General features: G+C 36.9%; 3 protein-coding genes, 1 long non-coding RNA gene and 1 other non-coding gene across 11 annotated transcripts; 3 read left to right on the top strand and 2 right to left on the bottom strand.

The window, feature by feature from the left end:
• Positions 1-1,137: 1,137 nt before the first annotated feature.
• On the bottom strand, positions 1,138-2,343 carry LOC125195298. The gene is made up of 3 exons (XM_048093471.1): positions 2,165-2,343; positions 1,634-2,044; positions 1,138-1,531 (listed from the first exon to the last, which is right to left on the bottom strand). The coding sequence occupies exons 1-3, from the start codon at positions 2,341-2,343 to the stop codon at positions 1,138-1,140; spliced, it is 984 nt and encodes a 327-aa protein (XP_047949428.1).
• A 775-nt stretch (positions 2,344-3,118) lies between these two features.
• On the top strand, positions 3,119-3,189 carry TRNAG-GCC. The gene has a single exon. It is a non-coding gene; the product is annotated as a tRNA-Gly (tRNA).
• A 1,051-nt stretch (positions 3,190-4,240) lies between these two features.
• On the top strand, positions 4,241-9,077 carry LOC125194156. 5 transcript variants are annotated; one of them, XM_048092221.1, is made up of 8 exons: positions 4,241-4,465; positions 5,154-5,595; positions 5,702-5,800; positions 6,024-6,128; positions 6,204-8,166; positions 8,293-8,408; positions 8,501-8,613; positions 8,738-9,077. In XM_048092221.1, the coding sequence occupies exons 2-8, from the start codon at positions 5,181-5,183 to the stop codon at positions 8,843-8,845; spliced, it is 2,919 nt and encodes a 972-aa protein (XP_047948178.1). In that variant the 5' UTR covers positions 4,241-4,465; positions 5,154-5,180; the 3' UTR covers positions 8,846-9,077. The 5 variants fall into 5 exon arrangements, with proteins under 5 accessions (XP_047948178.1, XP_047948175.1, XP_047948179.1 ...); XM_048092222.1 differs by having other exon boundaries at positions 4,242-4,465; positions 5,154-5,328; positions 5,437-5,595; positions 6,024-8,166; XM_048092220.1 differs by adding an exon at positions 4,901-4,959 and having other exon boundaries at positions 4,242-4,465; positions 5,203-5,595; positions 6,024-8,166.
• Positions 9,078-9,803: 726 nt separating this feature from the next.
• Positions 9,804-15,579, top strand: LOC125193296. 3 transcript variants are annotated; one of them, XM_048091070.1, is made up of 7 exons: positions 9,804-9,918; positions 10,003-10,233; positions 10,540-10,609; positions 12,035-12,282; positions 12,882-12,995; positions 13,924-13,978; positions 14,986-15,579. In XM_048091070.1, exons 2-7 carry the CDS (start codon positions 10,147-10,149, stop codon positions 15,348-15,350), a joined length of 939 nt encoding a protein of 312 aa, XP_047947027.1. In that variant the 5' UTR covers positions 9,804-9,918; positions 10,003-10,146; the 3' UTR covers positions 15,351-15,579. The 3 variants fall into 3 exon arrangements, with proteins under 3 accessions (XP_047947027.1, XP_047947028.1, XP_047947026.1); XM_048091069.1 differs by having other exon boundaries at positions 9,908-9,926; XM_048091071.1 differs by lacking the exon at positions 10,540-10,609 and having other exon boundaries at positions 9,860-9,926.
• A 1,450-nt stretch (positions 15,580-17,029) lies between these two features.
• LOC125193333 lies at positions 17,030-18,256 on the bottom strand. Its single transcript, XR_007171566.1, has 2 exons — positions 17,721-18,256; positions 17,030-17,213 (listed from the first exon to the last, which is right to left on the bottom strand). It is a non-coding gene; the product is annotated as an uncharacterized LOC125193333 (long non-coding RNA).
• Positions 18,257-25,001: the final 6,745 nt, after the last annotated feature.

Below are 25,001 nucleotides of genomic sequence, written 5' to 3'. Positions count from 1 at the left end.
ACGAAAAATTTGAGAAAAGTGCAGGAAGGAGAAGGAGAGTGATTCAGAGACGAACAACTCCTGTCAATTGAAAGAACGCCATGATGCCTATGGTTTTAGTTATTCTTGGTGTAATTTGCAATGAAATGATAGGTTAGTTGTGTCCATTGTCCTTGGCACACGTAGATACTTAATCATTGATTAATGTTTAATTATGTATAATGGAATTTATTTGGCTTCAATTCTAGTCATTAGATCATACTACAATTTGTTTGAGTTATTTTAGAGACGTGTGTTAAATAGCGTGGTTATTTCCAGACTTCTAATTCTATTTAGATTAAAATAAGGAGGAAAAACTTAATTAGATGAAAATTTTAGGATTGTTCTTATATCTTGTCTAACTGAATCAGTCCTAGTATTTTTGAAAGTATGTTCGAAATACTCTATAATGCGTTAGTCTAATTATTACTCCCTCCGTCCCAGAGAAGTTAGCATACTTTGAAAATGGCACGGGATTTTAGGAGGTTTTATTTTGTGTGTTAAATGGAGAGAGAAAATATAATTTTTATATTCATGTGAGAGAGAACTTTTTCCAAAAAGGGAAATGTGACATCTTTTGTGGGACAAACTAAAAAGGAAAGTGTGTCAACTTCTATGGGACGGAGGGAGTAATATTTTAAGCAAATATAATTCTTGAAAAATAAATTAAAGTTCATAATTGTACATCATGAGATATTTGAGAACACATCCAAACATTAGGGTGTCCACAATGGTGGCCCTCTTGGGCATGCCCAAGCCACCATTTCTTGGGCATGCCCAACAAAATTGGCCCTTGCCCTTAAAACTTGGCCCTCCGGGCCACCAATTAAAATTATTTTCTTAACTTTTTTGATATATTTTAATTTAGCTAGAATAAAAATTATTTGCATATAATTATAAAAATACATAGAAATAATTAAACTAAACAAAATTATAACAAAATTTTCGCTGTATTATAATAAAAGCGAAAATTACACAACGAAAATTTTCGATACAACGCGAACAACAAAGAGAACCCCTATCACGCTGCGCCCCCTCTACGGTTCCAGACCTCTTCAACCAAATCAGCCTGCAGTGTTGAATGTGATATTTCACTCCGCATATTGGTGAAGCGCTGAATCAAGTATTCATTACTGCGTGGTACACCCATCTGCGGAGAGGAGGGGTTGCAATACCGTGACTTGTGCTAGCACCATCTTCCGGTGCCCAACGCTCTGCAGTAAAGCCTTCGTCTTCTATTATCATATTGTGCAGTATGATACATGCAGTCATGATGTCTGCGACATCATTTTCGTGCCATTGTCGAACCGGACACCGTAAAATGGCCCATCGCGATTGGAGGACTCCGAAAGCCCGCTCAACATCCTTCCTAGCACCCTCTTGTTTTTTTGCAAAATAGGTCTGCTTCGGCCCAACTGGTTGTCGGATCGTCTTGACAAACACGGGCCAGCGAGGGTATATTCCATCGGCCAAATAGTATGCCCTGTTGTACTGCGTGCCATTGGCCACGAAGCTGATTTGCGGACCCTCACCCCGGGACTCATCATTGAAGAGATGCGATGATTGTAGAACGTTGATGTCGTTGTTCGACCCAGCGACACCAAAATACGCATGCCAGATTCGCAAGCGGTAGTCAGCAACGGCTTCAAGAATCATCATGGGATGTCGCCCTTTGAAACCAGAAGTGAACTGCCCCTTCCAAGCCACCGGGCAGTTCCTCCACTCCCAGTGCATGCAATCGATGCTGCCCCTCATGCCCGGAAAATGATGCATTGTCCCGTGCATATTTATTAGTCGCTGGCATTCCTCGGCCGTCGGTTTCCGTAGGTACTCCCCTTTGAAGAGTTCTTTGATACCCTTGCAAAACTGCCTCAGCGTCTTGAGGGCAGTCGTTTCGCCCATCTGTAGATATTCGTCGAACATGTCAGCAGGCCCGGCATAGGCAAGCTGCCTAATTGCGGTCGTGCACTTCTGATATGTCGACAATCCGGGTCGACCGGTGGCATCACTCTGCAAGGTGAAGCACCTGTATCGTTAAGACAAACAATCTGCAATGTGGATGAAGAGTCGTTGCGACATTCTGAATCGCCGACGAAAAATCTCCGGCGTATAACGGGGGTTATCGCCGAAGTAGTCTTCCATCAACCGCTGGTCGGCTCCGACATGGTCACGGTTGATAAACCGGTGACGGTATCTCGGCCGAGGGATGGCCGCCGCCGCCGCCAAAGCCGCCTCCTCCTCGTCGGCTTCATCTTGCACCGCTGCAACGAGTTCTTCGATCTTCTTATCAACCAAACGCTGAAAATTTTCATCGTCGGAATCCATGTTTTGAATCTGAAATTGAAATCAAGTGGAAAGAGTAGAGTTTGGTTTGAGGTAAAAAAATAGGAGGAGAATGGATGAATATATTAAAAATTTTGAAAAAAAAAAAAAAAAAAATTAATTTTCGGTTGGCGGGGCCGCGGCTCTCGGCCCTTGCGGTGGTGGGCCGAGCCGCCTGCCCAAGAGCCTCGGCCTGGCCGAGCGCTCGGCTCTCCCTCGTCCACCATCCCGAGCCGCGGGCACCCCTCGCCTCAGTAGTGGGGGGCCGCGGGCTGCCCAAGCCCGGGCCGAGAGCCGCGGCTCCCCCACTGTGGACGCTCTTATAATTTTTGACTGATTTTTAAAATTGCAGGACACACTAGAATTGGACAAAATTTTGTGGTTTTTCTTACAATTTTGCGGGCTCGCTTATAAATAGTTTTGATGCAATCGATAGAATAGGATACCTTTTTACCAATTTTCTCCATATAAAAGGTTAAGATGGTCCTTTAACTTAAACAATCAAAATGCTCTCTGCGTTATGTAATCTTATTTATTCGTTTGGATGTTTTATCTAAATTGAGTTGCAAATTATTTTATTTAATCTGCAGGTTATGTGCTGCTCGTCATTTTTACTATTTTCATAAACTAAGAATTAAATTATTTTAATAATTGAATATATTGGAAAGTACTAAAACCGTCCATAAGGAAATCTTTCGAAATGAACATTAACTAATTTCTCTTGATAACACCATCCTATGTTGAAATAATTTAAAAATATAGAAAATATTAAATATTAGCACCAGTGGTCTAGTGGTAGAATAGTACCCTGCCACGGTACAGACCCGGGTTCGATTCCCGGCTGGTGCAATTTCGCTGTGGTGAAATTATTTTATTTTCATTTGTTTTAGAATTACTGTAATTATATTAGTAGATAAGAATTAAGATGATCGTATCATTTTCAGCATCTCATTTAGAATGGAGGGTTGGACTTAGATCACTGATTCATAAATTACTGAATTTCTGTGAGTCATAGGCTTAAGTGAAATAGATTCTATCATATTGTATCTCAATTTTATTACTATTACAACTACTACTACTATTTACTACTGTAATACTATAATGTTAAATTAATTAGTTTGTGTAGATGTTCGTGAGTGGAGTACGAGTTTACGGAGCAAGTAGTACTCTTACTATACTTTTTATAGAGAAACATTATACTAGTTGGTAAATAACGACTCATATTCTTGATTATAGTTAATACAATGGGTCTAGGAAAATAAAGTTTTTTACAAATTTAAAGTTGTTAGTGAATGTGAAACTTCTTGGACTATGATTTCGAGAATCTCTAGGGTTTAGAAGAAGAATGGCAGTATTGTGTGAATTTCAAGGAGTTAGTATATGATGTGGTATATATATTTAATTTCCGAAAATTTTATCTCTTTTGGTGAGAGAGAGAGAGGACTACGCTATTCTAAACATTCTAATCACCTCGTATTAAGAGTTTTTTATATTAAATAAAATCCTTAATCATTGGTTTAAGGGTTGAAGAATCATTTCGATAGCAACTAATCTATCATACAGAGTAGTAGTACTTTTTTTTATTTCTTCGACGACTCCATCTCCAAGTCCACTACTTTTAAATATATTTAAATAAATTCGACTTTAAAAAATCACTCTCACTACTCAGAAGAAGTGGAATAATTAATGAACCAATCAAAAGAAGTGGAATAATTAATTAATACTAGTACTACTCCTTGAGGCTTATCTTTAAACTGTAGAATCACATACTGTTACGCAATGGACAAACAACCATTAAACTCTGCGCTTTATATACGGATAGTATTATAATATGATTATTTAATTATTTGTTACAAACACAAATTATTAAATTATGATACTGGGATACCGTTATCCGCGTGGCAGCTTCTCAACCACTTGTCCTTGAACTAGCCAACAATTCTTGCAGACTTCTCTCTCAATGGGTTGGGAATCTTTGAGATCCAAAGCGACTGCGTTTATGATTCTTGTTTTCTGCTTCATTCCTCTCACTAGCTGTCTGTGTGATAAATACTTATATGCTTTTGCTGTTTGGTGAGAGAATGAGAGAGATTAAAATGGTGTGATGAGTTGTGGAGAGAGAAAGGTATGGGGGAGTCTCAATTCTGTTTGCCCTTAATGGATTGTATATGTTTGACATATATTGATAGGAATTCTTGCTTTTTTGGCCCTATATTGTTATCCTTTGCCTGCTTTCTTTGCAAGAATATTGAAGCACATGCTGGGATAAATTGATATTTGATGAAATTTCATTTCTTTTGCAGAAAAAAGTCATTCTTGATAGTTGAGATTTTATTTGTAACAACTACTACTTGACAAAGGGAAGATTTTTTGGATGAGATGCATGTCTGTAATTATGAAGCCAGTATTAACCTAATTTGGGTGTTTTTTGTTTGTGATATTTTAGGTTTTCATTTGAAGTATATTTAAAATTGTACTACTCCTACTATTTAGTTCCTGTTACATAATTATTAGATCTTGCTGTTTAGATTGATCTTTGTGATGGTTAATGTTCACTCAGGCTTCTAGTGCTGAGGCTTGATTATCATGATATGCTTTCCCCTTTTGCAAATTTTTGAGGTATATAGTCTTTGCTAGTTCCAGAAGTAATAATAATTATTTACTAAATGTTTTTTGGTGTGATTCTTGGTGATAAAATGTCCTAAATATGCTTGAGGAAAAGGGCTAATGATTTCATTTTTAATGTACGTAGTAGTAGAATTGTAGTTCCAAGTATTACAACTACAAGGCTGTGATAGTAATTATCTTTACAGGTTTATGTTTGAAGCTTCTGTATAAGCATGATTATAAATGGCATTGCAGGATTTTGTGTTGAGGCGAAGCTGATAATGAATAAAAGTGATGAAGATATTGATTTAAGGCTTGCTTTGGGTTCTACAAATTACAGTGTAGAGACGAGGTTGGATAGCAGCGTGTGCGTAGGTGCAGGTGTAAATGCAAACTCACGCGTGGGCATGCCATTTACAGCATCTGATCCTCTATCCGAATTAGTTTGGTCGCCAAATAATGGTTTGTCCATGAAATGTGCTATTCCAGGCTTGGCCAATAACAGACCTTTTCTGGCTTTGAGAGAGAGCGCAGACGAGATTTTAACATCACAGGATATTAGAGTGGTTAGTGCTGGGGAGAAGTTGACAATGCTCGATGAGGCTGGGAGTTCTGGCGACAAGGCTGTTGTATTTAGTTCTAGCTACGGTACTGATTAAGTAGTTTCTTGTATCATTAGCTACATCTTTTCCATTTAGAGTTTCTCTTTTGATTGCTGATTAAGAGCAAAAATATATTATGAACTCTTGTTTAGATGGGAGCAAGGGTTTAATTGATAAAGCTATCACTACTGATGCTATTCAACAACACAAAGGTCATGTCCATATTGCTGAAACCAGCAAAATGAATGCCGGTAAATTCTTCTAACATTTCACTTTGTTCGTTTGATTGACCAAGACCATTTGGTTTTAACTCCATTTCTCTCTCTCGTAACTATTCAGTATGCTTGTGAGACGTAGATGACTGTTTAGATGTATAGAAATCCATTCAGGCTGTATCATGCTAAACGATATGCTTAGACACACCCACTGTCTTTTCTTGTTATTTCATCTTATGGGGCTCTTGGTTGATTTCAGAGGTTCATACTCTAGCGGATGCAGAACACGATAGGAAATCAGACAAGGCTATAAACTGGAAGTTCCCTAGTAATCTTGTTAGAGGAGGACACTTCAATCATAAAGGTAAAATTGAAATGGATGCTTGTACAAGTGTTGTTATCGGCTCAGCTGTCCCTATACGTTTTCAACCTCCAACAGCCAAAATATCCGAAGCTGTAGTTTGCTCTCTTCCGAACTTGCAAGCACATGATCAGATAGATGATGAAGTCACATCAGCCGTGGACAAGACTAAAACTGATGCATCCCCTTCGATCATCCCTGCGCCCACTTTGATGAACGTGGAGTCATCTGACGAAAATGACTTGGGTGGCCATCTGATTGCAAAAGAGGCTCAGAGTTTACAAGAGATGGAGCTTCCAAGAGAGGATCCTCTTGCTGTTGACATAGCTCCTACAAGTAGCAGGATTTTCTTGTACCGAGAAAAGGGAAAAGAGAAAGAGAGAGAAAAAGCCTTATCTGATGGATATATTTATGGAAGATCGTCAAATAATAAGGAAGACAGCCACGAGACTGTGGGGAGTTGTAATAGTGCTGGATTGTTCCCAAAAGGCATGAAGAGACAGCATTATGATCAAGGGCAGGAAATAGAAAGCAAAAGGGTTAAAACGTGTGTCGAAGAAAAACCTGGTTCGACATCCTTCATAAAAGCTGATAGCTCCTTTGTGAGATGGATATCAAACATGGTTAATGGTCTCTCAGATTCTAATAAACAAGAGTCTTCTTCTCTCCTCGCTCTCACCCTAGCTCGTTCTAATAATGTTTGCAGTCACAATCACCAGGAGAGTTTCGTGTGCAACAAAACAACTGAGTTCGCGAAACCAAGGACAGGGTTCCAAAATGTGTTTCAGTCCTTGTACTGCCAAACCAACAAGACACTGATCTCTGGAGCAGACAAGGATAACCAGCTCATAGCAGAATCTGACGAGCTTATGGTTTCTGATACAAAGTTAGCTGACAAAACTCCACAGTCGTGCAACAGAAACAATGATAGCTCTTGCAAGCAGATTATTATTTCTGATCAAGAATCCAACCCACAGGTATCTACGAGGCCAGTTAAACCGTGGATATTTTCAGCAGGTTTTCTTAATAGAAATTCTTCTGAAAAGAGCTTGGCAGAAAGTAGTAGGAAAATGGTCGAGGGAAAGTCTTCTGCTTCGTTGTGTAAAAAGGCGGAGAAGATGGATCTCGACATCCCTTTTCCAGTGAATTGTGTTCCTGAAAAAAGTAGACCTCTTCCTAGTTTGTGGATTACGCGCCTTTATACTAGAACTGCTCCGTTTGAAAACTTCAACCGTATAAATGATGAAGCCCTCGACTGCAACTCTGAACGCCTTGAGGCTAATCATGAGAGTTGGGAAAATGATGTTTCCTCCAGTGGTAAGAAAACTTCTGAGGCTAGGGATGATTGTGCTCGAGATCAGGCTCGTGCTTCAGAATCCGCTGATCCCAAGTTTGGTCATGGACAGAGCCATATACAACCTTTCAAGGAATCGACAAATTCAGAGGAAATGGCATCAGTGTTTGCCAAGCGGCTTGATGCCCTCAGAAACATTATACACCCTTCAGGAAGGAGAAGCCCTCCAACATCCCCACTTACATGTTTCTTTTGTGGCAACAGTGGCCATGATATACGTAAATGCCCGGAGTTAACTGAATCTGACCTGGAGAATCTCCTTGTCAACATCAGCTCATTTAATAGGGTGGATGAATCCCCTACTTTGTGCATTAAATGCTTTCAGCTTGATCATTGGGCAATTTCATGCCCCTCGGCATCCTCACAAGATAATAGACGATTGAATCAGAATGCTGTCACTGTCCAGCAACAAACTACTTGTTATCCGCAGCCTTTTGCTAGTGAGGTAGGCTGCAGCGCGAAACCAGCTGTTGCCTCTTTTCCTATCTTTCTGACTTCGAACATGAAAGAAAGGTCGAGCAAAAGACTTTCTACTTCAAATGAGCTCCAAAAGAGTACTCTATCGAATTCAGGCAACCATCTAAAGGACAAACAAATACTTCCACCATGTAAGATTTCCAACACTCAACAGGAGGAGATGTTTCATGTAATAAGGAGATTGCGCTTGTCTCGTGCTGATATTCTCAGGTATTATAAACACCACCTGATTAATAGGAGTCTTGAAATTTTTTGTATTGTTGAATTGGCTGCATGTTTCATTTCACTGGACTGTAATCAGTAACTGATCTCTAGCTAATACTTACATTGTCTCAGATGGATGGATTCTGATGTCTCCTTGTCACATTTAAACGGTTTTTTCTTGCGTTTGCGCCTCGCAAAGTTGGAAGGGGGACTAGAAGGGACTGGCTATTATGTTGCTTGTATTTCAGGTACCATAAACACAGTTATGTCAAAAATTTGTTTATATCTGCTTCTAATTATAATCATTTTCCTCAATTCTTGTCTGTGTTTCTCCCAATAGGAGACTCAATAGAGAACATTGGTTGCAAGTCCAACAAGTCTGTGTTGGTAGATGTTGGAGGGCTGAAATCATCAGTTGGGAGTCAGTACATCTCCAATCAAGATTTTCTGGAGGTTAGTTCTTACTTACTAAGAGTCCGGCAATGAAATGATTTGTGACCAAACTTTTATATTTTTTGTTGTTGGATCCATAACTTTTATTGCTAGTTCAATAAACTTCACCTGACCTGTGTTGCAGGAAGAGATTGAAGGTTGGTGGAGCAGAATAGTAAAAACTGGTGGCAAGATCCCTTCTTTAGATGAGTTGAAGTCAAAATTCGGAACTAGAGAATGTCTAGGTCTTTAACTACAAGCACACACTTACACATACTACACTATTTCTTTAAGAATTTTTTGACAAGTAAATAGCATTTACTTAGATTTGCTTTAAGTGAAGCACTTTTGTTGTAAGAAAATGAAATTTTTTGTGTCTATATTGCTGGGAATCATTACTTTGTTTGCTGGCAATAGTGCTTGTAAGCCTCATTGAGGAATTTTAGCTTTATTTGCAACTTGGTAGATCACAGAATGCAGAATCATATTTCTGTTGTAGACCCCATTTGATACTTGACATTCATGGTGTCTCCATCAAGCTGGCCGTGCCGGGAAGGAAGATCAGGCACTGCCTCATGCTCTGGTGGTGGCGTCCGCGCTGCCGCGTGACTGCGTTAGTTTGATGTGAACAAAGTGGAAAACTTATAGACTCTCTTCGGTCCGATTAGAAGTCTTATTTTACCATATTTTCTAGTACCCATTTCACTTTTACTACTCCTATTACTTTTGGCAAGTAGTTCTACATTTCACTAATTTCCTACACTCACATTTTATTATAAAATCAATCTATAAAAGTAGGATCCATGTTTATTACTTTTGAATGTGATAAAAAATACATAAATTTTTATGATATGCTCAATTTTCTAATTTTTTTACCAAAATTGAATTCAATATGACATGCCAAAATTCTTAAGACGGTATATAAAAAATCTAACTAAACTGATGTCATTTCGTCAATAAATTAATAAATAAAAGTATATATAAAAATGCTTCTAATTAATTGTTAAAATGATAGTATCATTTTGATGACTTGCCATTTTAACACTGGTTTTGTGGAGTAGTATTCATGTAAATTAATGTTGCCATTTGACACACCTCATAGTATAATTTAATTTTGGCATAATACTTGAAAATTACCTACCATGTCTAAAATTGATACAGCGGTTTATAAGAATAAAATAATACAGTGATCATAAATTAAAAAGGTTTGAAGTGTTAATACCAACAAAAAAAGTTCGACAACCGCTTTTAGAGCAAACCAACTCTCGTCGCTCGACGCTGCACGCCACCTCAAATCCTTTCCGCACATCTCCGTCTTCATCTTGAGTATTAATGTCTCAGAAATTGAATTCCAATTCTGAAATACTATATTTTCTTGTGATTCTGATTTAGACTGTTTCTTGATTGCAGGAATTGGGATCTTGAAACTAATTGAATTACCTATTCAATTTACCTAAATTGATAAATCGGTCGGTTTAAAGAATTCAGTGCGTGTGTGTTCTTGCAATAAGTTCACTGTGTGCGTGTGGGAACACATTGTTGGATTTATCTTCCATGGAGAACTTACCGTTTAAAGCTGGACAACTGGCTGAACTAAGGTCTTTTGGCTTTGGTTATCGTGGTGCATGGTTTCGATGCAAGGTAAAACAATTTAGATGCAAAGAAAATGTATGCTGGTCAGATCAAGATGCAATTTTTTTTATCTACCATGATAATTATTTTTTGCATTTTTGTTAAATGCTCTTATTAACCATTTATCATATGAGATGGAGTACTATCATTCTAAATTTTGTGAGCCTCGTTTCGAAGTTACTGGTGCCTATGCGTTGCGTGTGTGGCCACACCCTCTAGGAACCCTTTGCACTTGTTTTGCTTTGTGCCTTCAGGAATATGTTTTTGGCATATCATTTTTGTTACTTGTGTCAACCTCTATATTTCTTGTATCAGATTAGAGAGATCAGCGAGAGAAATGGAAAACTTGGACATATCTCGGAATATTATGACTACACGGAGGAAAGTAAGTGTCCAAAGTTGCCTGTTTTTGTTAAACGAAAACATAGGTTAGAATTGGGATCCACTCTTGTAACTGTAAGATACCCCTCTGAATTTTGTCGCATCGATTGGCTAATATGTTAGCTCATGACAGGAGGTAGAGGCTGAAACTTGAAATTTACTTTAGATTCATCTGAAAAAGAGATATACTCTGTTTTCCCCCCTAAACAGTTATTGCTTTTGGAATTTTGCACTTTGAAAAATTATTAACCTTCATATATAAGTGGCTGAAGTCTAGAAGTTAAAAGTGTGCAAACATTTCCAAAAGTTGAGCAATAGTACTTTGTTCTGTGATATGTTTATTCTACACTTTTGGTAGTTCATAGTTGCTTGCTAGGTTGTTCTTATAGTCCGAAGTTTTGACCTTATGGTGACTTTTTATTCTGAACTTATAAATATAGCATGCATGTATCTCCAGCCTCCACTTACTTAACGCCCAGAGTCAAATTTTTGGTTAACCAAAGCCGACATGAAAAGCCGAAAGTTGATTTGTCATAGGCTCCTTACACCTCCATCAATTTAAGCTTCCTTGCGGCCTTATCTAGATTTCAAGGTTAATGAGTCCACCCTGGATTCTGGCGCTTAACGAACATATTCACAACTTTCCGCAAATGCCTATTGGCCAGGGTTGGTGCACCAAGTTATACAAATTTTTGTGACTTTCTAGTATGCCAGCAACATAAGACACACATTCTTCAGTCAAGCATAATTTTCATTATAAGTCTTTCTCGATTTCACAATGCTCATTGCATCTTAGTAATGTTTGATTGGTTCTCCAAGTTTGATCACATATTCTGATTGAAACACCCCCTTGTACCTCCATAGTGTGTCCACATGGCGTTTTGTGGTCCATTGTGTTTGGTAAAGATTTCATGTTGTCAGTTCCTTTTTGGCTTGAAATTGTTTATAGCTATGGAGACCAAGTACTTGCACTAGAGCTCTGCTATCGTCAAGAGTGATGATGGCTAGGCAAAGGTTATGAATCATTTTTTGTTGGGTGCACCTGTAGTGTCTTACTTACCTTGAAATGGAATTTTAAATTCAAGGTGTGACTGAGGAGTTTTGATTGATGATATCCTTCATCTCACATTATAGGCACACGACTCATGTATCTCTGTTTCTTTTTGCCATCTGGGGTTGTGCATTTTATCGCCCTAGCTAACTATAAGTTAAGGATTATTTATAATCCTACTTAATAGTAAGTAAGGTGTCTAGTTTTATTGTTGATTTGCGGCTATTAGATAGGCACAAGTTTCATTCTTGAAGGAGTCTTGTTTATAGTTTTTCTTCCATTTTTTCAGAGCTATTTGGTGTTTCATGCTTTTGTTAATTTCATCATATTAGATATTTATGTAACCATTTAATTGAATTCGGATTTGTTTCTGTGCAGAATTAAATTGGACTAAGCTATATCAGCTACCAATGGGGAAACCAAAGCGGAAACATAGCGAATTGATGTTGAGGCCACAATACCCTCCTATCTATAATGAAAAGCATATGCCTCACGTCAGTGATATCTCAGAAGTCTCAGTTATTGTTTGTGATTCCTGGAAGGTTGGTGATTTGGTGGACTTCTTCCATACTGGCTGTTATTGGTGTGGAAGAATAACACAGTTATTTGATGATGAAAAAGCTGAGGTAATAATTCTTGGTGGCCTGTTTTATGGGTGAGCCCACTAATTAGTCTCAAATCCTCCTGGTTAATGAGTTCCTTTGAAATCATGGTCCATTTGAAATTAGCAGCAACGCCATTATAAAGTTATGCAGTCAATTTTTGGTAATTATAGAATAAGATTTGTTGTTCACGTCAAGACAAAGATATTGACATTATATGAAAATTTTGTTTGAGTAATGAGGATGAAAATTTTTAGGAGCTAATGGGACTTGTAGCCATTCTTCGCTCCTGTATGACTAAATTCGTCCTCATAACTCGATCAAAATCGAGTCATATGTAAAATTTTTGAATTTTCCAACAAACTTGCTCTAAAATGAGTGGAAATGGGCCACAAACTTGACACAGTTGTTGCCAATATTTTTAGATGAGCCATAATTAAACAATTTCTCATACTTCATTATATACAAAAAATAAGTCGGAAGTTGATTTAATAAAATAATTAACCCTCACTTTTATTATGGCAGAGATGCAATTATTCAAACACTATTTAGTTTTGGCAGAATTTTCAACTATGGTGTTATGTTGTGAACTTATTAACTTTTTTCTTTCTTTATCTTTTTAGATTGAGCTTAGACCACCACCTCTTGGTGAGGGTTCATCTTACAAAGCAAGTATTAAAGATTTACGCCCATCTTTGGACTGGTCTCTTCAACATGGTTGGACATTACCTTTGCAGGTTTGTCATTTCTTCGCTCTTATTTGTGTGAAATTTCACGTATAGAACATATTTACTTGCCATCTACTTGCGGAATCACATGTAACTTAATAGCCTATCAACACAAAGTTTGTTTTTCTTAAGTTGTCAATGGTGCAAAACTGCATTGTATTTCTTATTTGATTCATACCTTAAATTACGTGTTGGATCTATCGTGGGTTGTTATGTGTAAAAGTGTGAGTTTAATTAGCATAACTTGAACCTTGAGGGACATGGTTGGATTTTCTACTAACAGTTTCTTTGTCCGCACATGTGTCGTTATACGAAAATACCTTATGGAAAATGACAAGTCTTTCTTCTTCTTTGAGACATTTGAAGCTCCTTGAAAGGAACTTGATCTTAAGATTCCTCTATCCTAAAGGTCCCATTTATTTGGCACAAATTCTGGAAATGAAAATAGGAAAAGTAGTGCAATTTAGGTTTTTTTTTCCCATTCTAAAGATTTTTATGTACTTGCACATTTAACGGAGTATAATTTTCGTTATGCTATTATAATGCAAATATTGATTTTTACTCACAAGTGGTTTGTGTTGTGTTCTTATGCATTTTTTATTATTATTTACTACAATTGTTAAAATCATTAAGATTGTTTTGTAAGATTTGATTTCATTCTACCGCAGGTCTATGCTTAGGGAGGTTGTCAGTGGTAGTAGTTTTGGTTCTAGTTATCATGTTTTCTCCTAATATCATATCTACAGTTTAGAAAATGAGCAATTATAGTTCTATGTGAAGTTGTATTTTGGCTTCTGCGTCTATATTGTACACCAGTCTTTACTTTTCAGATCGTATAAGGGCTGTTGGTGCTTCTGCATGCATGTTCACTATGATGTCTTACGTTTATTGATCTACTGTTTGATGTATAGAATAACTTTGTTGTTGCAAACTGCAGGAAGATGGTTTTGGCCACCCTTGTGCTGCTCGCCTCATTAAACCCAATAATCAAGGTATGAGTTAACAACAAACCACTCTTGAATATGTTTGGGAATCTAATTTGTTAAAAGTAAAATTCGTAAAGTCTTCCTTTCATATCCTGTTTACCCCTGTTATGCTGGCTGAATTCTTCTACGTTTGTTTCTTTTCCTGTTTCTGTACTCTACCTTTATATATGTCTGGTTTGTCCGAGGAACTTTTGAAGTAAAAAACATGTTAGACAGAAGTGAGGTGGCCTAGGAAATCTTTGTTAAAGATCAGTGTGTATTCTATCTGCTTGCAATTCGGTAAATGGTGTCTGGGATAATTCATATTTGTCTACCGAATGCTGCATGTTTGTGGCATTGTCGTGGATTAAATCGATCCCTATGGAGAGTCAAACGAATAGGTTATTTGCTATCGCAAGTGTATGTCTTATGATTTGTGACTCTTAATTAAATGTTCCAAAACTTTTCCCCTGAAATGTGTACTAGTTTGCTTGTGTAACAACTTAGCTAGACTAGTTTATATGAAAACTAAATACATATACTCCTACTACTTGCTTTCGATTCAATGTGGCCTAGAAATAGGTGGTACAACTGAGAGTTTAACCATTACGATGCGTTCACTTTTTAGGATTGGTAATATATTGGATTGAGTTGTTGTCAAAACTAGAATTTCTCGAATCTTACTCCTTGCGATTGGACAAGAATCAAATAGGTTACCTCAAATTGTAGAGATTATCAAGGGCCTTAAGATATCTTAAAATTTCCATCTATATTGATAAACAAAAAATTAGTAATCCTGATTTAGCAAGTATTCCCTTGAAGAAAGTGGATCTTAAATATCTATTGAATCTATTTATGCTAATAACAAACCATTTGAAGCTTTGTTTGTAGATGTGATTTTGTTATGTGATGAATGCATGACGCATGTCACTCGTTAACTAGTTCTGAACTCTAAGTTCATTTAGTTTTTCTATCTCCCTTTCATCAACAACCATCGTTACGTTTAAATCACTCTGGCTACTGACATAATGCAGGCATTGAAGATGTTCCGAAGTGTGTTGGATTGCCTCCTAGATTGCTGTCCTCTTCGCCCATTTCGTCTAACTCATCAACTTCAGGTGAAGTGAAGAGCGCAAGCACAAATGGATGTGGAGCTAACCCTAACGAAACAAGGCAAGCAGATACGGACTCTAGGCAAGGCATGAATGAACGCGACTCTCTGAATTCGAAGCGCTCATATACTGTTGAAGCAGGAATTATGGATTTGGAAGAATATATAATCAAAGTTAAATGGCTCAAGAAGATTTTGCAAGAAGGGATTTCATCTTCCAAGAATCAAAGATCAGAATGGAAATTTGTGGAAGTGGAACCCCATCCTACCTTGGAAATTCCAAAGTAAATAAATCTTGTGGTCCTTTTTAATTGGATACACTACGCATGCACCTCCATATGCTCCAATCCACCAAAGAATTTTTTTTAGATATCAAAAATATAACACGTAGTCAGAATTTGTCTTTTTGAGATCTCAAATTTAAAATTTAGCCCTCCTAATTGTTTTTGAGCTACCATCATTTGCTTATTCGCTTTGTATTTGTTGATGTGTTTATTGTAGCCGCTGCTAATGGTCATTTATTTACATTTACCTCACAATTTTTATATAAACTATATTAAAATAAATACAAATAACAGCTGTACATGATGGAGATGGAATGCATAGAAATATGTCTTGGTCTAAATTGGTCTAAATTGGGATGGTAGGGCCCACATGATTGAGTCTGTAATTTAGAGGTGGCCACGGTTCGAAAACCGGCGGTTCCGGTTCGTCGATAGCTTGAACCGTAACCGGCCCGGATACCAGTTATCCGGTTCCAGTTTAACCGCCGGTTACCGCCGGTTCAGGTTCCGGTTACTAACCGCCGGTTTTTCACCGGTTCCGGGCCTGTTCCGGTTCGGTTCCGGTTCATTTTTTTTTAAAAAATCTTAGAGTTATAATTTTTATTGCAATTCTATAGTAAATTCCAAAGAGAATTGATAACGATAAAGAATTGCAATTTTATTGGTTTGAAACTTTGAATGTAAATTTCTACAATACTATATTACAAGTACAAGTTACAAAATACAACAATACAACTATACACTTGAATTTACAATTTAAATACAAAATTACAATTTACAAAAAACATATTAAAAATAAAGTTGAAACAATTAGAAAAAAAAAAAAAAAAGGAAAAGGACTTGAGCTCAACTTAAATTTTGAGGTGCCTACGTATCCTTAATGCTTAATTGCATTGAGGAATCAAAGTCCACGTAGTTCTCTTACCTTGCTTACCTTGTTGGTTGGCGGTTGACGACGGTTGGCCTTCATTCTCCACCTTCATCCTTGGTGTCGGTGAAGGTTTCCTCACTCTCTTCACGAGCATCCCAATCTGGTTCTTGCGCTCTCTTTGCAGCTTTTCCCCAATCATCAAGTAACATCACAGCTTCCATATTTCTCGCGGAGAGTTTGCTTCTTCTCACGTCCAAGACACATGCTCCAACACTGAAAGCGGACTCGACGGCTACGATGGAAGCCGAGACTGCAGAGATCTCCTTACTCATTGACGCAAGTATGGAATAATCTTTCTCGTGTGTTCCCCACCACTCTAGGACGTCGATTTGGGTGGGTGTAGGACCTACATCACTAAAAGTATGGTGGCGTGCTTCCAAATAAAAATCTAACTCGCTTACCGATCCCATTGAGGTGGACCTTGAACTTGAGCCTATGCCGTAGCCGTATAAGTCGGCTAATTGTGATTGAGCATCGGGGTCATCATAAGCAAAACCAAAACCGCCGTATTGCTGCGGTTGAGGAGCAAGTTGTGTACGTGGACGAATTTGGTGGGTACTGTAACAACCCGAACCTTCGTACCTTATTTATTACTATTATTAGCCTAAAAAAAAATTAATAAACTAGTGATCGTTGTAGAATTCAAAACCTGCTATTTTCGTTTATAATAATCGATCTTGGAATTATATAAAAAAAAAAAAAAAATCGTTGCTTCGTTCTCAAAACGAATATATAAAGTACAACTAAAAAAGTGACACCAAATAAAAATTTATAATGTCCAGCACATCTCCGAAGTCCGCTAAAATACTATTATACAAATGAAGCAAATTCGTAATCTATTACAATTAGAGAGTCCAGGCAGCCCGCTCAACGGCCGTGCTTGTCCTCCAAGGAAGTCCGATACATCAACGGAGATAACCATGGATGTTAGTTTTCCTACATAAGAGAAATAGAGAAAGTAAGATACAATTAACTATTGATTCAAAACATTAAGTCACTAACTTAAGAATAATGTAGAAGGAATCAACGGCTCATAGGCCCTCTCCATTCTCAAAACAACTTTTGGCCTTAGGATCAGCAAAAGAGAAAAATATCTCTAACATACCAAATATAATTTACTAAGTTAAACCTCCTTCAAGTAAACCTCCCCCACGTTAAACCTCCCCCAAGTTTACTCTCCCCATTTGCATAAGTAGCTTGCAGAGGAATTTAAGGGAACAAGTATACAAACCCCCAAAGTTTTTCTTAAACAGCCACTCATCATTCCAAAAATTCTCATCACACACACATAGCATAAAAGAGTCCGAGGGGGAGTTGCAAGCACATGATTGTCAATAAATTCACAATCTTGACAAATCTACGAATTACACACCAAACGTTTAGATCAAAGGTCGAATCTTTAGGAAAATAATTAAAATGGAAATAGAATGAAGTTACCCTCACCTTGCTTGTTGAAACCGGCGAAGAGGCGGCCGGCGGTTCGGGGCACGGAGGAGGCCGAAGCCACCGCCTGTGCAAGCACAGTGGCGGCGGCGGCAGATCCGAAAGGGGGAGGCGGTAAATGGCGCTAATAGAGCTGGAAAGAGAGGGCTGCAGCCGTCGAGGCGGTGCATGACGGTGATGGCGGCGGAATCAGGGCGAGAAGAAGACGGAGAAGAGAAGAGAAGAGGAGCACCGCCGGAGGCGGCGGTGGCGTGAGCGTGGCTGAGGGAGAAAAGAGAGAGAGAGTGAGAGAAGAGAGGAAGGAAGAAAAGAGAGGGGGGAGATGGATGGAGATAGAGGGCGCCGCCGGAGGCGGCGACGGCGGACGGCGGACGGCGGCGCTGGTGATGGCGGCGGCAGTAGGGAGAAAAGGGAGCTTCTCTCACATCATTTTTTTTTATTTGGGTAAATAATGAGGAAGACGATGAATGACTATTTATATGTGGGTTATTTTAAATTAATTGTTGTTGGATTAACATTTTATTTGTTTCGGCTAAGGAGTGGTGTAAATAATCTGAGCCCAACTCTAATTTAAATAATTGGGGCTGCAGTGAATATATTAAAGAGCCCATTTTCGAAATTTAATTACTTGCTCAAAATACAGGGAAGTCATCGTCTAGTTTCGAAATTAGAATTTGGTTGGAAGTCATTTAATATTAAATTTCGATAATCTAGCATGAGCCAAATTAATTATGGAATTCGAGATTAATAGAAGAAGAATCAAATAGTATATAGATTTTAGAAATTTCTTAAAAGTCTGAATGAAAAATAAAATAAAAATAAAAGGCACTAATTCGGAGGCATGCATTCCTATTAAGTTTAAGAATTTCTTGAAGTCTAATTAGTACATTATATTATATTTTTATTGTTCCAAAAGGTTATCTTTGCAAGTTAAAGTTGGAGCGAGAATTTCAAGTTAAGGAAATTAAACGAACGAGGTGAGCTTTCTTATACTAAAAAATTACAATGATTTTTTGTGAAAACTCGAACACATGTTCGTGATTTTAATGATGTTGTCTTGCCATAAATGTTTTGTGTATGATGCCTATCTGTTGGCTAAGGCCAAGTGAATTATGAATGATGATATATAAGTCGAATTCGGGTCCCGGTGAGGGTGGTGTCCCCGCTCGGACTAGTGTACACGGGATACCTCTGACCGTGAACGGACGGCAGAGAAGGTGACCGTGGAAGGTGGCCACCTTCCCGGCACAAGGATACCTCTGACATATTGGGCAGAGAAGGTGACCGTATGAGAACACCATCTCAGCGGCACAATGATACCTCTGACATGTTGGACAGAGCAGGTGACCGTATGAGAATACCATCTCAGCGGCACAAGATGATCAGATATGGCAAAATACAGAAAGAAAATAGACTGCAGTCGAAAAATGATTTTTAGTAAGCTAAGGACTTTTCAATAAAACCCTTGAGTGTTGCTCTAACACACGAACAAATATGCAATAGTAAACACCCGATAATTCAACGGTCTCACATTTGAAAGCTTTGAACAATTGACATAAACTCATGCTTTGGTCCCAACAATTAGGCGTAAGAACTATATCACCATAGGGATTAGTTCTAAAAAAATCGCACAAAGCATCTTTATGCTCCAAAATAGAATTGAGGCAATCATATGTAGAGTTCCATCTAGTAGACACATCCATTATAAAAGTTGTATACCTGATGTTCCTGTTACGGCAATATTTTTTCCAAGCCTTGCCAAGCTTGAAATGGATCGCTCTAACTGCATTTCTAATAGGATCAACATGCTTTTGCCATAAAGAAAGCGCATCTTGTACACATAAGTTCAAAATATGACATACACATCTTTGATGAAAATACTTACCATCGATAATCGGAGAGCACGCATCAATCAAGTCGCTAATACTTCCAGTATTAGCAGTTGCATTATCAAAAGCAATAGAAAACACCTTATTGCATAATTGATATTCATTCAAAACTTGAATAATTAAAAAAATCAATTGCATTTGCAGTGTGTGGTGTAGGAAAATCTCTAAAAGCAATTAAACGTTTGTTCAAAGACCAACTATTGTCCATAAAGTGAACCGTAATTCCCATGTATGCATGCTTTTGGAAAGCGTCAGTCCATACATCAGAGCAAATATTCACTTTGTGTCCCAAGTTACTCAAATATCGTGATAAATCTTTTTTCATTTCATAATATTGATTTTTGGTAGATCGTTGAATACTAGTTCTAGGTAGTCTTTTTGAGTTCAAATTATAACACTCTTTCATCGAATCTTCGTAATCTTGATTATCATAAATACCAAAAGGAAGATGATGCATGGCAGCAAATTTAGCCATAACTTCAGTAGTATGCTTATGATCATATCGTAAAAGAGCGGAGGACGGCCTACCTGTTTGAGACGAACCGGAGGCGGAGCCATGGACACTCGCACTTTGGAAGTTGAGTAGGGTTTGACTAGCGCTATGCCCATATAGTTCGGGATGAATCGTCTGCATGTGACGGATGAGAGAGCCATATCCCCCGGACTTCTTGAATTTGTATTTTTTGGTGCAGTAGTTACAATATGCCATAAAAAATATCGGCACTTCATTAGCGGAAGAAACTATTGGGACCTTCTTGAAATGTTTCACAAATATATCAGATTTATATTTAGATTTTTCTCCGCGGCCGTCTTGTGAAGGGGGGGGGGGGGCATTTCCTCATTTTCGTGGTCACCGTCACTGTCCTCATTATCATCGTTCGGATTAACATTAACGTCATCAATATCGTAATCATCGACCGAGATGTAATTATCAGCATCGGATTCGGCGCCAACCGCGCCATGACCACCCAATTGGGATAGTGCAATGGCTGCAGCTGCACGACGATCTTCTTCCATCTACAAATAGTAGTATATATACGAATTAGAATTTAGAAGATGAACATAGAAAAATCATGAACTCAAACTTATTAAGTTATGTATAAAAAAAATAATATGCAAAATATTTTATAACTTACTTGTAAGCGAACAGCCTCAACATGGGAAACCTCTTCCAAAATTTCTCGACGAGTAGGTCGTCGTGATTTTTTCGGACGGTTAGATTGATCTTCGGCAATTCCTTTTCCCCGTCGATCACGGTCACCACCACCACGAGAAGAAGACATATTTTTTTATAGTAATGTAGTTGAACAAGTTGTAACTAATATAATGAGCAAATTATGAAAATTGATGAACAACTTAGGTAAACAAGTAGAGAGCAAATTGAGAGAATGAGGTAGAGAATAGAGAATTAGAGATTGAGAGAGAAATCCTTGTTAACACAAGAATGAGGTGAGTAGAAGTGATGAAGAAAGGGGTATTTATAGATAAAAATGGATGGGGGAACTTTGATCTGATATTAAAAAAAAAAAAAAAAATTGAAATTCAAAATTTGAAAACGGTCGAAAACCGCCGGTTTGTGTCAGAAAACCGCCTATTTCTGACCGAAAACTGGCGGTTTCCGACACCTTTTCAGACCCTACGCTGCAACCCTATACCCTACGCTTGAACCCTAGCCCAGAACCATCGGGAACCGACGGTTTTGTGTCAGAAACCGTCGGTTTTCTGACACAAACCGCCGATTTTCCGACATAAACCGGCGGTTAACCGACCTTTTTCAGACCTACGCCTGCAACCCTACGAATCTACCGGCGAACGGCTACATATTTCCGGCTAACCGGTTAACCGGCGGTTCCGAACCGGCGATTAACCGTCGATTCCGGTTGCATATTTTTTGAATCGTAACTGAACCGTAAAAATCGTGTAACCGGATTTCGAACCGAAACCGTCGTCCGATTCCGGTTCCGGTTCCGAATCGCCGATTGGAAACCGACGATCCGGTTTGGTTTGGCCACCTCTAGTCTGTATACTAGCGTTCGGCGTCCTAGATTTGGTGTTGGTTTGGGAAGTGTGGAAATTCTGAATAGGATTCTGACCCATTTGCCATATGGCCAGCTATAATAATAAAATATTAATAAAAATTGTGTAACTAATACTCATTTAATGAGATCAGCTGGCCTTGGAAGTACAAGTTTTTTTTAAGAATATTGTACCCTCTAATAAATTCTGTGTGTAAAATATATTTATATGTACCCATACATCTGAATATCAAAATACAGTACATTCTTATTCAATCAACAATACACAGCGGAAAACTGAGGAATGTAGAATTATTCTTTTTGTTAATGTGTGTGAACAGTCGATGAAGAAGGCAAAGAGTCTTCTTTTTCTTAGTAATTCAAAATAATGCACTAAAAATTGTATTTATTCTTCACATAATTTTCTATACGAATTTAATTTAACTATTCATTAAATTTGTTATTATACTAATTCTCAAATTCATTATTTATAAATAGATTTAAATAACATACATTTTGACCATAATAATTTAAAATACTTTAATTTGATATACAATTAATTCATATTTTACAGAGAATTCAAATTCATAATAATTACGTACTTTTAAGAGAAATATAAGATTAACATTGAAAGTGAATTAAATCATTTGATATCCTAAATTAGTTGCGACACTTTTATGTAGTCTATAATTAGAAAATCAATTGAAATTGAAACTATAATATAAATATGTAGTACAATTTATTTTAAAACTATTTTATGAATTTTCCATGATAATCATTGTTAAATTAGATGTATTTAATGTAGTTTCATTTATTTAAATTAAAATAAATTTAATAATACTTAGATAATTTGAGAATATAAAAATGTAAAACATAATGATTTGAAATTGCAAATCAATAATAACTTACAGCAACAATAATATTGATAGTATTTAGTGTAGTATCACCAGTCAATAGTATTTGATTAAGTATAATTTTTGTTGAGTAAAAAATTAATTAAAATCTCAATTCGGACGAGATCAACTAATCTTCAATTGAAATCCTTAAGTAGGAAATTGAATCTAATATCAATTCAAATTTTAATTGAGTTTAAGATGGATTGATATGTCCAACTATTTATTTAGTTGAAATTAAGATTAATTGAAATCTCTAAATATATCGGAGATAGATTCAAATAACCAATTATTCAGTTGAATTTTAGATAATTTGAAATATCAAATTATTTAATTAAATATATATTATAAAGGTCATATTCTAATGTTTATAGATTTTAAAATGAGTGGATGAAATTAAATGTTACGAATCTTAATAAATAGTAGACAAAATATCATTCATTGTATAGTCAGAAATTTAAATATATTTTAGATTTAATTAAATAGCTTAGTATTTTCAATTAATATTAAATCTATATGTAGTTGAATAATTGAATGTTTGAATTTGAAATTTCAATTGTTCTTACTTCTTACAATTCGGTTGATCATGGATCAGTTTGAAATTTATTTAATCTTAAGTTTCAATTGAGTAATTGAGATCAAATTAATTTGAATTCAAGATAATTGAAGATTTAAATAGTACATAAATTTTATTTGATCTTAGGTTCCATTGAACAATTAGGATGTGAATTAATTTGAATTCAAAATAATTCTTAAAATTCATTCAGTAATTTAAATTCTAATCATATAACACTAGTCACTTGTGATGGGACGGAGGGAGTACTAAATACTTCCTTCGTCCCACGACAAAAGTTCTATTCGGTTTGAATAAGTAAGTGGAATTCGAGTCTCACTAATATATATATTAATTTTATAAAAAAATGTGAGTGCAATATATTGTTGGAATGTGGGGTCTACTTACCATTTATAATAAAAGTGAAATAACACTTTTATTGTGAGACAAACGAAAATGCCAAAATATGACTCTTATTATGGGACGTAAATATAGTGATGATATAACAATGTAATAATTAGTATATATACACGAATATATCATAATATGAAAATCAATAATTATGATATCAATCCGTGAAATAAAATTAAAATACAAAATTATAAAATAATTGATATATAATATTGAAATATTATTACTCCTATATGTTAGTATTTTATAAACTATAATGTTCAACAATAATGTGTGATACAATATAAAAGAATATTATTAGTGTTATCAAGTTAGTATTATCAACATTACTGTTCTTGTCATTTTATAAGATGTGGAGTACTATTATGGTGGTGTAAACAAATTATATTTGATCAGATATACTAAGGAAATAGAAAAAATTAAGCATCCCTGATCAGAATTTTTCCGACGAGAGGGTTGTTGGGAAAGAGTAGGCGAGATGGTTGTTGATTCATTTTGAAACTGTATTGAAACTAAATAACATAAAAATTAAGCAGTAAAAAGATTTTAATAGGCAAGGTCTATTATGTAAAAACGCTACATCACTAATAACTACACTCATTAACTCTGATGATTTTAATACTTGTAATTACTATTATGTTCTTGTGTGGCCAGCCACATTGTGGCCACATAGCATTACTCTTTGCAAAACACATCACCCAAAAATGAGGAGGGTATAATTGTAATTTCTGACGCAATTCTGGATATCACTTCCGCTCACACAGAAATGAAAATCACCTCAAAAAAGAGATTTGAATTTGGACATTTCAGACAGGAACAATGCAGGCTTGCTTAAATGTATCTTTGTTGAGATGGTTTTCAGACAGGAACAATGCAAGTCCGCACTGTTCCTGTCTGAAATGTCCAAATTCAAATCTCTTTATTGAGGTGGTGTTCATTTCTATAAGCGGAAGTGATATCCAGAATTGTGTTAGAGATTACAATTATACCCTCCTCATTTTTGGGTCAGTGATGTATTTTGCAAATGGTCAGAACCCTATTCTTTGATTAAAAAAAGAATTTCCACAGTTCCCAAACCTACACCAATTGTAGGACGCCGAACGCTAGTGTACAGACTCAATTATGTGGGCCTTACCATCCCAATTTAGAGCAAGACATATTTGTGTGCATTCCATATTAAAGGAAGTGAATCTACAACAGTATAAGGGACCATAATACAGGACGGACAATAAGGCCACATCAGAAAACGGCGTCATGGACGACTATAAGTAGAGCATAGCTGTTGGCATCATCCATCTCACTGTTCCTCTGTCTCCACTTCATTTTCATAATGGAGAAATCAGCAGGTCTAAATGAATGGCAAAGCCTGAAAAATCGAATGGTAGTAAACAGGGTCCATGCTTTGATCCATGGCGCCGCTTTAGCAGCCCTATTTTACTACAGAATCACCTCCATCTCCATCACCACAAGTCTCCCCCACCTTCTCATCTTCGCCGCCGAGCTCGTCCTCTCCTTCCAGT

Source organism: Salvia hispanica, chromosome 6 (genome assembly GCF_023119035.1).
Source record: "Salvia hispanica cultivar TCC Black 2014 chromosome 6, UniMelb_Shisp_WGS_1.0, whole genome shotgun sequence".
Classification (NCBI taxonomy): domain Eukaryota; kingdom Viridiplantae; phylum Streptophyta; class Magnoliopsida; order Lamiales; family Lamiaceae; genus Salvia; species Salvia hispanica.
The sequence above is the reverse complement of the archived record's forward strand: the minus strand, read 5'-3'. Positions and strand labels throughout refer to the sequence as shown.

Coding starts and splice junctions, on each gene's coding strand:
- LOC125195298 (XM_048093471.1), bottom strand. CDS start 2,343: ATGGATTCCGACGATGAAAATTTTCAGCGTTTGGTTGATAAGAAGATC. Junction 2,045..2,164: donor CATGTCGGAGCCGACCAGCG/GTTGATGGAAGA, acceptor TTAACGATACAG/GTGCTTCACCTTGCAGAGTG. Junction 1,532..1,633: donor GACTACCGCTTGCGAATCTG/GCATGCGTATTT, acceptor TCCGCAAATCAG/CTTCGTGGCCAATGGCACGC.
- LOC125194156 (XM_048092218.1), top strand. CDS start 5,181: ATGATTATAAATGGCATTGCAGGATTTTGTGTTGAGGCGAAGCTGATA. Junction 5,596..5,701: donor TGTATTTAGTTCTAGCTACG/GTACTGATTAAG, acceptor ACTCTTGTTTAG/ATGGGAGCAAGGGTTTAATT. Junction 5,801..6,023: donor AACCAGCAAAATGAATGCCG/GTAAATTCTTCT, acceptor GGTTGATTTCAG/AGGTTCATACTCTAGCGGAT.
- LOC125193296 (XM_048091070.1), top strand. CDS start 10,147: ATGGAGAACTTACCGTTTAAAGCTGGACAACTGGCTGAACTAAGGTCT. Junction 10,610..12,034: donor TTATGACTACACGGAGGAAA/GTAAGTGTCCAA, acceptor GTTTCTGTGCAG/AATTAAATTGGACTAAGCTA. Junction 12,283..12,881: donor TTGATGATGAAAAAGCTGAG/GTAATAATTCTT, acceptor TTATCTTTTTAG/ATTGAGCTTAGACCACCACC.